This window comes from Syngnathoides biaculeatus, chromosome 8 (assembly GCF_019802595.1).
Source record: "Syngnathoides biaculeatus isolate LvHL_M chromosome 8, ASM1980259v1, whole genome shotgun sequence".
NCBI classification, from domain to species: domain Eukaryota; kingdom Metazoa; phylum Chordata; class Actinopteri; order Syngnathiformes; family Syngnathidae; genus Syngnathoides; species Syngnathoides biaculeatus.
The window spans coordinates 6,136,684-6,152,511 of record NC_084647.1 but is presented as its reverse complement, the minus strand read 5'-3'; the positions used below and the strand labels follow the sequence as shown (position 1 = coordinate 6,152,511).

Here is a 15,828-nt window from a genome sequence, read left to right as displayed (position 1 = left end):
CTGCTGCCCGTTGACAGCCGGGATAGGCTCCAGCACTCCCCGCTACCCTTGTGAGGATAAGCCTGCTAGGAAAATGGATGGATGGACATACATATGCCACAGCTGTGTAAAAGCCGCAAGTGCCCACATTGAAACACAAGATATTTACAACGACGGTACACAAAAAGATGTTTAACGCTAGCGCCGCGCTAACGCTAACAGGGCCCGGTGAAAATAAAATTTAATGATAAATATCACTGAGACACGCCAGTAACAATACGCTAGCACAGCGTGAACACTACCGCAGCACTAACAGGGCCGGTAAAAGTCACTTCCTCTGCACATATATTCCACTGGTGTAATTTTTAGCTTTTCTAGAGTGCCCCCTTGCGGCCGTTAGAAAAAAACCCACAAATTAGCCGCATTACCGCATAAACAATAGGGTTGAAAGCGTGTGAAAAAAGTCGCGGCTTATATTCCGGAAATTACGGTATTCCATTTTTTTCCCCCCCAACCCTGTTATTAACCAAAGAATAATTAGACAAGGTAAAGTTTGTTATTACACAGTAATAGCCTTAGGTGGGACAACATAAGCATCTAAAAAGTCATTTGAAATAAATGAAATAGCAACCGTGTGTGGTTATTAAATAAATTATAATACAATACAAGAATAATAATCAAATAGATGTCATGTAGCTTCTTGATACCGCTCAAACGAATGGTCGCCGAGCCCCACATTTTCGGAACTTGGAAGGAAAAACGTGCCTCAGAAGTCGAGTTTCGAGCTTTCGTCAGCCTTGAACGGGTTTCGCGCACTGGCGGAAAATCTTCAGCCGGTTGGACTCGTCTCAGATTCACCGTCAAGATTTTTTTTTTTTTCAGCCTCGGTCAAAGTCGCATCATCGGTGGCCAATCGTTTATTTCATCGAACAGTTGCGATCGGAGGACTCCCGTTTTGATTGGAGTCTTTTAAATATAGAAACCCACAATGGTCCAATTCCCCCCCCCCCCCCCCGGATTTCTCACATATGGTCTCTTTGCATAATTCAAAGCAAAGATCTAAAATTTATATCTAAATGAAAGCTCTTCTATAATGTAGTGTGAAAGAGGAGGTGGGTGGAAATGCTCGTGGACGTGGCGACGGTGCGCCTGGAGATCAGGAGGGACAGAAGAGGATGAAGTGTGTGTGTGCGTCTGCCTGTGGGAACATGAACTTTTCAACTTTTCATATTTCATTAAAGGAAATGGACATTGCGAGACGGACATCATCTCCTGAGAATAGAAGATCTTTGTGTGGTGGGGGGGGGGGGTTTCAAGCCAACGACCAACACGAAGGTGATGTACGTTCTTAGGTCTAAAACTCGTTTTCGTCGCGGGCCACGATGTACTTGCGGTTTCCCTCAAAGGAAGGCCGTCATGCCTGTCAAACGATAAAAAATCTTTAACCGCCACATCATATCTACGCGTGAAATTTTTTGGGGAATCGAAAATCAAGGGTAATGTTGTTTTTGCAGCAATTTTTATTTGGTAGCACAAGAATGCTTGTAATAGCTCGACGTTATCATTTATGATAGGACAATTTGAAATTTTTCGTATAGATTTGAACAAAAAAAAAATCATGGAAGTTGATACACATGATTCGCCTCCGCGGGCCACGTAACATCACGCGGCGGGCCTGATCTGGCCCCCGGGCCTTGAGTTTGACACCGGTGGTCTAAAATAACAGAATTGTTTCAAAGTAAGCGGCACGGTGGATCAGCTGGAAAGCGTTGGCCTCACAGTTCTGAGGTCCTGGGTTCGATTCTGGCCCTCCCAATGTGGAGTTTGCATGTTCTCCACGTGCCTGTGTGGTTCCCTCCCACATCCCATTAATTGGAGACTCTAAATTGCCCCTAGGTGTGAATCTGAGTGCGGACGTTTGTCTCGATGCGCCCTGCGATTGGCTGGCGACCAGTTCAGAGTGTGCCCCGCCTCCTCCCCGTTGACAGCTGGGATAGGCTCCAGCACTCCCCGCGACGCTTGTGAGGATAAGCGGCAAAGAAAATGGATGGATGTTCTGCCACGTCAACGTCGGGATGTGCGTGTGAGGTGACGAGCGGAGTCGCCTCAGTACGTAATGACTTATCATCTCTTTATCATTCATTTTTTTACAAATGTTTCCCTTGTCATGGGCACAATTCCGACGCGTCGCCTTTTTGTTTCTTCCGATGTGCCCGTTTGAATTTCACTCAATTTCACACTCATTTAGATTTGCAATCGTCCGTCCTCTGTCGAGATGAAAGATTTTCATCTTAAGCGGAAAGGGAAAGGGGGAAGAATGACGATTAGCCGGAGTCGGAGGGAACGTATGCGCGTGAATCGTTGATTTATTGAACTTTGATTTGAGCCGATAAAAAGGACGGGTTGAGGCAAAACAATTCTTTTGCTTTGGTGACCTGGCGAAGAAGGCAGCAAGGTAATTATTTCAGTTGTTTGTTTTCACCTTCCCCTCTCAAAATGACAAAATGAATGAATTCAGATGTGCACATTAATGGTAAAAAAAAAAAAAAAGTTAAAAAGTTATAAAATTACCTTTTACATTATTAATATTATTTTTTTTCTTTTTTAAACGTCTTCCCCCTTCGGGCATGGGTCCAAGAGCTCACTTTTGAGCCCCACCTCTGGTTGATTATCATTGTTAGGATATCATTTTAATTTATTGAAGCAGTTGACAGCTGGAATAGGCTCCAGCACTCCCCACGACCCTCGTGAGGATAAGGGCCTCAGAAAATGGATGGATGGAATAACCCGCTCTGTATTGTATATTTATTTTTCAGTCAGAGATTTGCTGTTTTGTAATACTGCACAGACTGACACAGAGATATCCACCCATCCATTTTCTTTGCCGCTTATCCTCACAAGGGTAGCAGGAGTGGTGGAGCCTATCCCGGCTGTCAACGGGCAGGAGTTTGGGTACACCGTGAACCGGTCGCCAGCCAATCACGGGGCACATAGAGACAAACAGCTGCACTCACAATCACACCTACGGGCAATTTAGAGATTAATGTTGCATGTTTCTGGGATGCGGGAGGAAAGCGGAGTGCCCACCCGGAAGAAACCCACGCAGGCACGGGGAGAACACGCAAACTCCACACAGGCGGGGCCGGGATCGAACCGGGGACCTCAGAACTGTGAGGCCAACGCTTTACCAGCTGAGTCCACCGTGCCGCGCTCAGGGATATTTGTTAAATATTTAATTCAATAAATGATTGACTTGAGAATCCATTTTAGAGCGTAAAGCGCTATTAGAGCTATCGGTACGACAGTATTGATCCGTACTTCGTGCGCCCTTCGAAACGCGGGCGGCGAAACCCTTGAACAGCACACAGTGTGTCAAATTGGTTGTGAAGATTGCTTTTTTTTTTTTTGTACACATTATTTTTGGCCTTAACGCGCTCAAATAACCGTGATAATGAACACATTTGTACATTTTGAAGGTCTCCATCAGCGCCACATCGTTTTTTTGTAACTAGCTTCTGAATACAACAATGGTTTTTGCGGTTTCTTTTCTTTTTTTAACCCATTTGTGGGCAGCGTCCCATTTTTGGGACATCATGATTTTCACGCATTATATTATAATAATAATTATTATAATATTGTAATTGAGAGTGTCATTTTGGGATGAGATTATACATTTGTAACTTTACCATAAATGAAAGAGAAGTGTTATTTCCTTGATTGTGGCATTTTAGGAGACTTTTATCTCAATAAGGCAAAAAAATTGCCACCCTGCCCATGAATAGGTTAAATACCCATTGGACTCATTTTAGAACAATGCATATTTAAAAAATAAACATCTGTCATGGAGAAGTTTACCAAAGTTTAACGTGTGGCCGCACCACGCTTCCGTGTACGGAGGCGCCGACTTGCTGTCTTATTTTTCATTCATAGTTAATGAATGTGAGTTTGTGCAAAACCAGGCGTCATTTATTGAAATATTGCCGTTTGGATTGAAAAAAAATTCTGAATGGCTCCATCACTAATTGGGATTTATTCTTGATTGAGCAACGAAATATTTGGAGGCGTCCAGACTTTTCTGCGCTTTCAAACTCTTCCGTGTAAATCTCAACTTACTTACCAGATCCACGTGTAGATCCAGTTGTCCAAGACCAGGGAAAGCGGGTTAACGGTCCACTTTCTTATATTCTTATATTAATATGGCTCCTCTATGCCAAGTGTCTCTCATTTTTCCACCTACCTTCGTTTATTTTCACCTTCTCAATATTTAACGGTATCAGACAAGACTCCGGGCGTCGTGCTGTAAGACGTATTTCCGCGTCGTCTCCGACCGACTCAGCATTGAAGAACGCTTTGTTTGACCGGCACTTCCGGCCAGTCACGTGATTTGATGACGTCGGTGCACGAGCTTTATAGGAAAACCGTTTCTTTTTCCCGGATGGCAGATTACGTTTGCCCTCTCAGATTTCAATGTACGTACAACGGATGCCCACATCTTGAGCGTGTGCCGCGTCAAATATTACATCCCGTCGTCCGCCTTCCCCCGCCGCCAGGAAAGGGTTAACTCCAGCCTTCTGTCACAATCAATCTCTGAATACAAAATCGGCAATTAAATCACCCCCCCCCCCCTCGCGGGCCCCGCGGCGGCCGTCATTTCCGTCGAACCTCCGCGGCGTCGACTCCGCTGACCTTATTGCGGATACGTCGGCCCGGAAAGCACGTATGTGGTTTCCATGGCGACCCACGCAGACAACATCACGGAAGCTCTTGTCCCTGCCGTTTCGTCTTCTGCTTTCTTCCCCTCCCTCCATCCCGAAGACCCCATCCATCTGCCGCAAATATGTTCGCCGCCGCACGCGATCAAACCCGCAGCAAAAACGACGAGGCTCACTCATGCGCGACACACTTTTATTTATCAAAACCATCCAGCTGCAAACAAAACAACCGAGAAAGACAATAAATTAAAGCCTACAGTTTTGTCAGGAATATTCCAAAGACAGCAAATGCAACACTTTTTTTTTTTTTTTGGATAAGCGCTGACGTTCGTTGTGTGAGTCACAAAAGACAAAAAAAAAAAAAAGAAAATATGTCTGAACATCTCGACTAACGTTCTCGCATTCAGGGTGAAAGCGGCGCCGACGCGGTATAAGTGATGCAAAACGTGACGCTAACGGCCGCCAGCCGTCGGATTCTTTTATTTATCGAAAGCGGCTTTGGTGTGCGCGAGAATGAGGGACGCGAAACACGCGAGCAAATATTGTTGGGATTAGAAGCTGAACGCTTAGCGAAAGCGGGTGACCTGATGAACATCCGGCGTGCGAGCGACAAAAGCGTTGACTTGAATTCGAGCAAATGACCAGAGATTATCCGCCGTTTCTTTCGATTAGCGTGACATCTCACATGAACGCTCATATTTGTTTGACACGGTTTTTACACCGGATGCCCTTTCTAACGCCCCGGTGAGATTCGAACTCACTTTACCAAACCGATGCGCTAACCACTGAGCTACGGGGCCTCTCAGTTTCGATACTGGTGTGTACTACGGTCAAGACGTCCTGCGATCGCCTTCCAAAGTCTTTTTCTTGTTTTTTTTTTTTTTAAATGAGCGATTTCTTCTTCCGTTGTGGCCTTTCTAACTTGGCCTTGCGCAAAGGCCGCCCAAAACATTTGACATCGCGAGTTCGATCCGATGGCTAAAGAGTCAGTTCAGCAGCCGCCGTAATTCCCGCCGACAGAGCCTCAACCGGTACATTTGTGAAGGAAATACCATTTGGTACGTACATACGCCGCAGCTGTGTAAAAGCCGCAAGTGCCCACATCGAAGCACAGGATATTTACAAAGAAACGGAGAGTTTAATGCTAGCGCTAACGTTAGCGCCGCCGTGCTAACAACCGGGCACTGGTAAGTCATGAATAAAATTTTTTTGCAAGCATCTGCCAGGGTTCTATCTGACCGATTTCTTCTCTCTCACCCCCTCGCTCCCCCCCCCCCCCTCTGATCCGTGATGTTTTTTTTTTGTTTTTGTTTTTTTTTGGGGGGGGTGATGTGCAAAGTTTTATCGACGTTAGCAGAATTCACGGTTAGCGGCCGGAATGCACCGGAAAAGCTCAGAAAACCGGGCAGAGCGCGGCAGCCCGTGCCGACATCTCCTCTTGACGGGTTCGGGAGTGAGCGATGCGAAAGGATTTGTGGTGTGTAAGGAGACGGTAAGGGGGGGGGACAAAAGGGGAGGGAACAGAGTACAGACAAAGTACAACGCGATGCTGGGATTCCTGCTGCCTGGAATGTGTGCAAAACAAAGACGAGCTTTGCGGAATAGCACAAGCGTTGGGGGAATACATTTTTCAGAATAATGTGTTTTTTTTTTAGTCTTTAGGTACAGATGTCCGTCATCTCGGATTCACAGCGCCCCCCTCCCCGTCCCCATCCCGTCCTCTCCTCCTTCCTTCCTTCCTTCCTTCGTTGCCAGCGGCTGAAAAGACATCTGAAGATGCACTCAACTCATGCAAGGCATTTGCATAGCGCGTTATTGTAAGTTTTACGTGCTTATTGTTACATAACAGGAAAGGTTTGCGCGTCGTCCCGTCAAATTATTTCTGCTGCATTTACTGCGCAGCTGGTAGCATTAAAAAAAAAAAAAAAAAAAAGTTCACGGCAAAATGGCAGTAGGCGTCGATGACAGTTATCGTTTTTTTTTCTGTTTTGTTTGTTTTGTTTTGGTTTTTTGTTTTTCAGCGAGGAGGCTGGGAGGGACAGACGCATTCACACTTGTCGTGGTGGGTGAGGAAAATCTCGTCGATGACCCAGCGGAGCCTTGTCCTGCGATGGCGCCGGCGCACGGCGCTCTCCGGGGCGTACTTGAGCACCTGTAAGAGACGGACGGACGTGGGGGGGGGACGGTGAGTTTAGGCGGCGCAGGACTTCCGGAGATTTGCTGTCACGTGGTCCCTGAGGTCTGACTTTTTGGAGTCATTGGCCACCGTTTGAAAACCTGCCAGCTACTTTGGCATCTAAAATAAAAAGTGAACGTCCTTTTCTTGACGTTTGCTTGGGTTGGTCACTTTTAATGTGTAAACCGAAAGGAAATGATTTTATTTTTCTCCTGTAATTCCCATCAGCTGATGCGAGTAAACGTCGGCCGTGATGAACGTCGGCGCTTCCCGGTTCTCAAAACGACGAGACGGCGCGCTCAATCGGAAAACTAAATCCGACTCGGCCCGGAGGCTCGTTGGAAGAAGGGAGAGGGAGGCGGGACTGAAAAATGAAAGAGTGGAAGAACAAAGGGATGGCGGGACAAGAGAGAAAAGTCGAGAGTGGAGGGTTAGGGCGTGCGTCCGGTTTTTGGGAAAATTTTGTTTGTTTGTAGGAGTGATGGGCAGTAGGGTAAATATTCAGCCATGTTTGTTTTCGCCCTCTGTTACGATGCATCTACTTCTGGAAACGTTCATGCTTTTTACACTTGTGATGAGGGCGACACGGTGGATCAGTTGGAAAGCGTTGGCCTCATAGTTCTGAGGTCCAGGGTTCAATCCCGGACCCGCCTGTGTGGAGTTTGCATGTTCTCCCCGTGCCGGCGCGGGTTTTCTCCGGGTGGGCACTCCGGTTTCCTCCCACATCCCAAAAACATGCAACATTAATGGACTTTTCCAACCTGTCAATCACTCGTACAATATTAGCCAATCAGATAGCCGCATTGTCTTTTGCCGCCATGTTGTCCCACAAGCAATACCGGTTGTCAGTAGCGTGCGCTTGGAAAAGTTCACGTTACGAAGGAAATGGTCCTCAGATGCGCTTGGGGAACGTGCAATCCGGATGAAAGTTACAAGGGGCCCGCTTGATTCATTTTCCAAAGCCGAAAACACAGTTGACGAAGTGTCTACGATGGATTAAGGCTCGCGGGAGAGCGCACGCACAACTAAATGTGGACAATATCAACAAACACGAGGCTCCACGTTCGAAGGTAAGTGAGGGAGAAGCATCTTCTCTGAGTTTGATTGAATTATTAAATCAGTGCTTTATACATTGCAGGAGAACGAACAACTTTGACTTTGTTAGCATAGCACTGACCTGCTGAATGAAGTGTGTCATGTTTGATGCCGAAGAGTCGGGTTACTGATATGTAAATGCGCCATGTCATAAAAGAGAAATGTCTATTTTCCTTTTTGCATCACATTGGACGTTTAACAAAGAGCACTGGTTTCAATTATTAATTCACCACTTCTAAAGACTACAATGATATAACTCGTGATCTTTCCAAGTAAAATGTGCTCACCCTGCTTTACATGCGCAGTACGATTCCACGATTTGATCCTGTTGGATTTCAATCCGAAATTTGTGAGGCGTCAAACTTTTTTTTACATCGATCGCCAACGTTTCACTCGAACGCTGACGTTGCGTCCTGCTCCATCCAAAATCTTAATTCCGTGTACATGTCCTTGGGTGAAATAGCTGAGACCTCTCTTGGAAGCTTGTGGGACAGGGCAACTGTAGCTCAAGGGGGCTCAAGATCGGCAGTCTTAAAGGTCCAATGGACACTCTAAATTGTCCCTAGGTGTGATTGTGAGTGCGGCTGTTTGTCTCCATGTGCCCTGCGATTGCCTGGCGACCAGTTCAGGGTGTACCCCGCCTCCTGCCCGTTGACAGCTAGGGTAGGCTCCAGCGCTCCTCGCGACGCTCGTGAGGATAAGCGGCTAAGAAAACGGATGGATGGATGGACAAAGAGACGACAGCCCCTCCCCTCTCACATGGACTGAAGTTTACATCACTTTCTTCCATCCTTAATAAATGACTTTTCTTTTCAACGTGGTTTAAGACCCCAGACAGGCTTACAGATACTCTCCAAAAAATTGACAGTGGGGCACTTTGGCGAAAAAGAGCAACTCAAATTGAGACTGGGGAAATGGGAAGATTCGAACATTGTGGAGAAAAGTCAAGGAATGAAGAGAGGAGGAAAAGGTGAGAAGACGCAAAGGTGACTTTAGGGTTAGGCTGCAAAAAAAAAGTAGCCGGGTAATTGTAAAACTCTCCCGGCGCTAATTAATCGTCGATTTGGATGTTTTCGCCGCTTTTCAACTCATGAATAGAACTTTCTTTTTCATCTGGAAGTTGCGTCGAGTCGGAAACGTCTCTAGCGGGAGCCGTATTTGGAACGCCAAACTGAAGTTGACGCACGAACGGGCAATCCGCGGTCCTTAATTAACCGAGCGCGACGCGCGTCTGGAATTCGGGAGGAAGTCGGGAGTTCCGAAAGGGGGCATACCCAAATAAACCTGACCGGTATTTAATAACGAGATGTATTATCCCGGGTTGAATTGACGGCGACGCACCTCGTGTAGTTTCGTCGCGGTCTTGGAGGGCCGACAGCTGCAGCCGCCGTTCCAGTTGCTGGTGCCGCAGCCGCAGTTGCCGCCGCAGCGCCGGACCAGCATGCAGCGGGGGAAGAAGACGGCGTTGGTGGCCCTCAGCTCCTCGCGCAGGTTCACCGAGTAGTTGCGCGGGGTGCAGCTGTAGCGCTTGACGTCGTCGTAGAGGCGGTCGAGGTCGACTGTGGGACGGAAGCCGGAAATATGAGCGCCTCGCGAGTTATGCCCCCACCAGCTCTGTCACTTTCTCAAAATTAACTGCAGAACTCTTCCACAGACCAGTCGGTCTTCTGATAAAAAGTCAGTAAGTCTTCTAAAGTCGGAGAACTTTTTTTCTGCTGCAGCAATTACTGCATAGCTCTCTCTTTCTCTTTCTCTCTCTCTCTCTCTCTTTTTCTCTTCCTTTTTCTTCTTTTTGTCTGCCTTGCGAAATTGTGCACGAGCAAAAGAAATACCTCAGTTCACACATTGAATTTGCTCGAACCGAGGGTCAAGTGTCCCTTTAAAATGATTGGAAATGTTACATTTAGAATAAGACTGTAAAATGTCGAAATCAACGCAAATATGACTCTCATGTTTACCTAATATTTACTTCCCCATCAGTAATTCATTCACGCTTAGTAACAACAGGACAGCGATCGATTTTCACTTTGTTTAGGGGTAATTTGGAGGAGTTAGCCGCTAATGCAGAGGCTAATTGGATGGAAGTTTGCGGGGACGCTAGCGACAAGCTAACGCAAGCTAGCGAGGCCCGCGTTGGACGAAAAGCTTTGCAACGGATCGGACCGTGAGGACTCGGATGGCGCCGGACAAGTGGACACGACCCTCGACTTTCTTAACCGCTGCCGTTTGGAACACTGCAGGGACTTTTGGGGTTTGGATTTCTTTTGTTTGCCGGCTAGGTTCACAATTGTTTGGGCCCTTAGCTTAGCTCATTTGTGCTTAATGTACTTTTTGTGTTGACTTTATTTATCTGAACGGGTGTTTGTTTTGTAAACAGTTTTGAGTTTTCAATCTCTATTTTATTATTAAATGCTCACTCTTTGTTTATACAACCAATTTGCAAAACTTGAGACGCTGCAAAATATCCATTGGTCAGTATATGTGTCAAAATTCCTGATCATTACACAGTTGTTACGCATGTCCAACGATAATTTTTTTTTTTTTTTTTTTTAAATCAAAGTCAAGGAAAGTATTCTGTTTTTGGTTTCCAACAATGGTGTAAGCACCTACAACATACTTTAGTCTAGGTTTCCTCGAACGAGTGAGCTATAACTGAAATCAATATGAAAATGAAAATTGAATGAAAATTAGAACAGGGGTGTCAAACTCAATTTTTGTCATGGTCCACATTGTAGTTACCGTTTCCCTCAGAGGGCCGTTACGACTGTGAAACCATAAAAATCAACTCATCATGTGTACACGCAAAATTTCTCAACTCGTTTTGAACTCAGAAGTCAAGGGTCATGGGTTTTTCCAACCGTGGTTCAAACTGGCTTAGAATATCTCAGTGTTATCATTTATGATATGAAAAGTTGAAATTGTGGTGCAATCGTGGAAGTTGACGCACATGATTTGCCTTTGCGGGCCACATGAAATCATGCCACGGGCCGCATCTGGCCCCCGGGCCTTGGGTTTGACACCTGTGGTTCAGAATAATTGAGTAAAATATAGAAACAATACAAACATGACTCTCATGTTTACCTAATATTTACTTCCTTTTTCCCCCGCATCAGTAATTCATTCACGCTTAATAATAACTACAGCTGCCGATTTACAGTTTGTTTGTCTCCAGGATATTTAATTAACTACTAATTAATTAACAACTATTAATTACCAATTTACAGCCTAAAACATAGATACCTGCAATGTGTAGTCACGTACAATTTTTACGCGGCACAAGGAAAAACCCAACTGGATCTTGCGATCTGTTTTCTTTGCCGCTTATCCTCACGAGGGTCACGGGGAGTGTCGGAGCCTATCCCAGCTGTCAACGGGCAGGAGGCGGGGTACACCCTGAACTGGTCGCCAACCAATCGCAGGACATAAAGAGACAAACAGCCGCACTCACAATCACACCTAGGGACAATTTAGATTGTCCAATTAATGTTACGTGTTTTTTTTGGGATGTGGGAGGAAACCGGAGTGCCCACCCGGAGGAAACCCACGCAGGATCGAACTCGGGTCCTCAGAACTGCGAGGCCAACGCTTTACCAGCCGTGCCGCCTCAAAATTGTTCGTTAACTTAAATTAATGCACAAGTGGAGGTTGTTTTTCCTTTTGTTGATTTACTTCTTCGAGCAAAACATTCATCTTTTAGAAGGTCAAGCGTAAACCGAGGTTTCACCGTATGCGTATAAAAAAAAAAAGATGGATTTTTGAAATAATTTATTGAATGCAGACATTGAGCGCATAATTCCTATCATATTCACTTTTTCTGCACGATTTTGAAAATAATGGATATTCACAATAAAGCGCGGCCTTGGACGTATTTAATTCAACACGACGGCAAAAACTCAATAGGCGCGCAATACGCTTTTATGTGCAAAAATGTATCTTTTGCGAAAGGAGGCGCCTTGAGGAGCGCGCGCGAGTAACAGTTGCGGAATACAAAAGACAGAGGAGGGTAAAAAGCGGCAATCAGGGTTGGATTGTCCTCTTGACAAAGGTCAAAGTAAGCAGGGGAAAAGGTGGCCATTACACACGTAAACGCTTTGTCGGCTGGCTGCTTTAAACAGCTCGGAGCCGAATTATGAAACTCATTATCTTCGGCAAAAAAAAAAAAAAACAGCATCTTCGTCCACAATTGTCTCGGATGTGACGTCGGAAAACATTTAACAGGTGTAACACGGATAAAAAATAATTGCTGCTGTTAAAAGTTCAAATAAATAGAGTAGCAATTTTTGTTGATACAAAATTTGGGGAATATTTATTAAAGCGTGTGCTGAATTTATTTTCTTTTGGAGGGATTTAAATGTGTTTTATTCATTTGTGAAAAGATATACAGTGACGCCTCGGTTCTCGACCGCAATCCGTTCCAGAAAACGGTTCGAGAAGTGATTTGTTCGAAAACCGAATCGATGTTTCCCATTACAATGAATGGAAAAAGAAATAATGCGTTCCAAGCCGAAAAAAAATTGGCTTTTTAAAGGATTTTTTTTTTTTTAGCTTTTCCTGATAACAAACGGCATAATAGAAATACACGTCTGTGTCAAGAGGCCGCGTTATACACAATAACAAAAGTGTGCTGGTTGCGGCACGCGCGTTATGTCATTTTGGGGTTTTTTGGGGGGCGGGGGGAGGGGGGGGCGTTCGAAGTGACAATAAAACGCGTCGTCAAAATTGATCAACTCAAATCACGTCGTAACGTGGTGGAGTTAGCCACTAATACAGAGGATAAGTGGATGCATGGAGCTTTGCTGGGACGCTAGCGACAAGCTAACGCAAGCTAGCGAGGCTTGTGTTGGACCACGGGGAAGAAGACGACAACGAGGACGAGATCGGACCGTGAGGGCTTGGATGATGCCGGACAAGTGGACACAACCGTCTGATATTCTTCACTCCTGCCGTTAGAAACACCGCAGGGACATTTGGGGTTTGAATTTCTCGTTTGCCGGCTATGTTCACAATTGTTTGGGCCCTTAGCGTAGCTCATTTTTGCATTCTGTACTTTTTGTGTTGACTTTATTAGCTGAACGGGTGTTTGTTTTGTAAACAGTTTTGAATTTTCAATCTTCATTTTATTATTAAATGTTCACTCTTTGTTTATATAATCAATTTGAAAAACTTGAGGTGCTGCATAACATCCATCGGTTAGCATCAAAACTCCTGATCATTACACCGTTGTTACACATGTACAGTGATGATTTTTTTTTTTTAAATCAAGGTCAAGGAAAGCATTGTTTTTGCTTTCCAACAATGTCGTAAGGAACTACAGCCTACTTTAGTCTTGGTTTCCTCTAGCGAGTGAGCTACAACTGAAATCAATAATGGCAGGATGGAAATAGAATACAAAGCAGATTGGGCTAAATTCATGGTTTGAATTTCAGATCGTCGCAACGCAGATACAACTTATTTAGAAAGACTCCTGGCTCCAAACAAGCGACGTTCACTCGAGCTGAAAAGTAACAAGAAAGCAAAACAATAATAAAAAAAAAAAATAGCACAATATTAGCTCATGTTCACGCATTTGCTCTTTAAATTTTGCAGCTCAGACAAGAATAAGCTGGACTTAAAACTGGTCTGAAAACATTTGTGCACTCCGTTTGTTTCAAAGTGATTAAGAAAAATTGTCTTGGACGCAGACGGTTGTGCGGGAGGGAAGAGGCTGACGGCTCTGAGCAAAGCATAACGTAGATAATCAATAAGCAATTGCTGACACAAAGGAAAACATCTGCCATGGAGGTTCCTCTTTATGGCAAAAATCATTTCAAAATGACAATGAGGAGGAAAAAAAGTCAGAGAAAAATCACCGTTGGGCTTATCTAAGTTTAGATTTGTGAAAAAAAGACAGTGGCGCGGGGTGCCATTTCACCCGACCCGGAAGTGGGTGGGTCAGGCATCAGAAAAATCCGAAAATCGTTCTTATTTATCAGCCATTTGCATTCGGCACAGCGTGTTTTCAATGCGACGGATCCAACGTGACGTCTGGACATGACATCATAGACAATATGGCCGCCACTGGGATGTCGAGTCATACTTTCACAACTTTGCGCTTGAATAAAACGCTCCCACCTCACTTTTTCCGACTCGTATGATCATCAAAGTCATTAATATTATATGTAGTTTTGATAACAACGGCTATTTTCAAATGTATATTTTGGTGAATTAGCCACCGGTGGCTTGGCACAAGCGCCGCCTGGACACGGACGGGTAACTATTTCGTTCTCCGGAGGGATTTTCTCTCGTGTCTTCTGAAGTACACAATCAGAGGCCCCATGACAAACACCACAAAAAGTCAGCAGATTTGATTGACTGTCGAATTGAAAAAATAATAATAATGATAACAGAGATGTGGAAAAGACGCTAAGTACCGTAATTTCTGGCTGATAAACCGTGACTTTTTTTTTTCAAACGCTTTCAACGCTGCCGTTTATGCGGCGATGCGGCTAATTTGTGCATTTTTTTTCAAACGCCCGCGAGGGGGCACTCCAGCGGAAAAGGTAAGAGTGAGACCGGCGGAATATATGTGCCGAAGAAGTGACTTTTACCGACCCTTGTTAGCGCTGTGCTAGCATGTTGCTGCTGTGTTACTGGCGTGTCTCAGTGATATTTATCGGGAACTTTTATTTTAACCGGCCCTGGTAGCAATAGCGCAGTGCTCGTGAGAGTGGTGGAATATATGTGCCGAGGAAGTGACTTTTACTGGCCCGGCCCTGTTAACGCTGCGCTAGCGTGTTACTGCCATGTTTCAGTGATTTTTACCGGTATTTTTTTTTTAACCGGCCTTGTTAGCGCCGTTGCACTAGCGTTAGTATTCGCGTGGCGGCGCTAGCGTTACACTCTTTGTACCGTCTTTCTTTGTAAATATCTCGTGTTTCAATGTGGTATTCAATGGTATTTCCTTTACAAATGTACTGGGTGAGGCTTATACACAGGTGCGCTCTGTATGCCGGGAATTACGGTATACAGTAACGGAAACTGTACTCAGTATTTAAGAGATAAATAGATGTTAAGTGTGGTTTAGAATTATCTTTGTCATTGTCAGTGTAGTGTAAAATGAAGAAGTAGCTAGCTAGCATCAATTATGTTATTTTATTATGTTCCAGCAGCAACTTCTTTTATTGTTCTTTTCCAGCGTGTTGTTGCTAGCGTTATTGATTGCGCTTCAGTTAACATGGCTACCGCTGTTAATTTGTATTTTCTGAACTGCCAAAGAAAGAATCACATGATTAGTTGGCGATGACAAATCCGCGTTCAGGTGAGTCACTTATTTATAACTCATTCAATTGTACGCAATTACGATCCGGCGTGAAGCGTTTGAGGGAACAAAAGTGGGTGGGGGGTGGGACGCCGGCCCGTGAGGACGATGAGGATCTTAATGAAAACAAAGCGAAGCTGCTGACTGCGGTACAATTCCCGCTCCGCCGCACATGCTGGATTTCCAATTAGAGCGAGGTGGGTGCGTCGTACCAACAACCCGCGGCGACCGGCGCCCCCCCCCTGAGGAGCCGCGAATACGCGTTCCCCGACATACGCGACAATCGTCAGCTAACGGAACGTACGCGTGCGTTGCTGATCGCGGATTTGCCGTCCAGCTCAAATATTTACCAGAGAACACCCGACGGTAGCAGATCACAATAAATATTTCCGACCATCCTGCAGAATTTTTTCAAGTGAAGTGACTACATATGTCCTAAATTTAACCTGACGTGTCAGCTACTGTATTTGTGTTCGTCACGAGGAAAACAGATTGCCAATATGATCCCTGAGTGATCGCTTGTTTTTATTGTAGGCCTCACTGAATAATGAATATTAAAAATATTTGCC

The 15,828-nt window shown here is 45.1% G+C and overlaps 1 protein-coding gene across 1 annotated transcript in view; it reads right to left on the bottom strand.

The window, feature by feature from the left end:
* Positions 1-4,881: 4,881 nt before the first annotated feature.
* Positions 4,882-15,828, bottom strand: part of pdgfd (platelet derived growth factor d) — a 52,774-nt gene continuing 41,827 nt past the window's right edge. Inside the window, exons 6-7 of the mRNA XM_061826795.1 lie at positions 9,304-9,521; positions 4,882-6,843 (exon numbers count right to left, since the gene is read on the bottom strand). Of these exons, the coding sequence (XP_061682779.1) occupies positions 6,709-6,843; positions 9,304-9,521 (353 nt within the window). The 3' untranslated portion in view covers positions 4,882-6,708. The remainder of the gene's footprint in view (positions 6,844-9,303; positions 9,522-15,828) is intronic.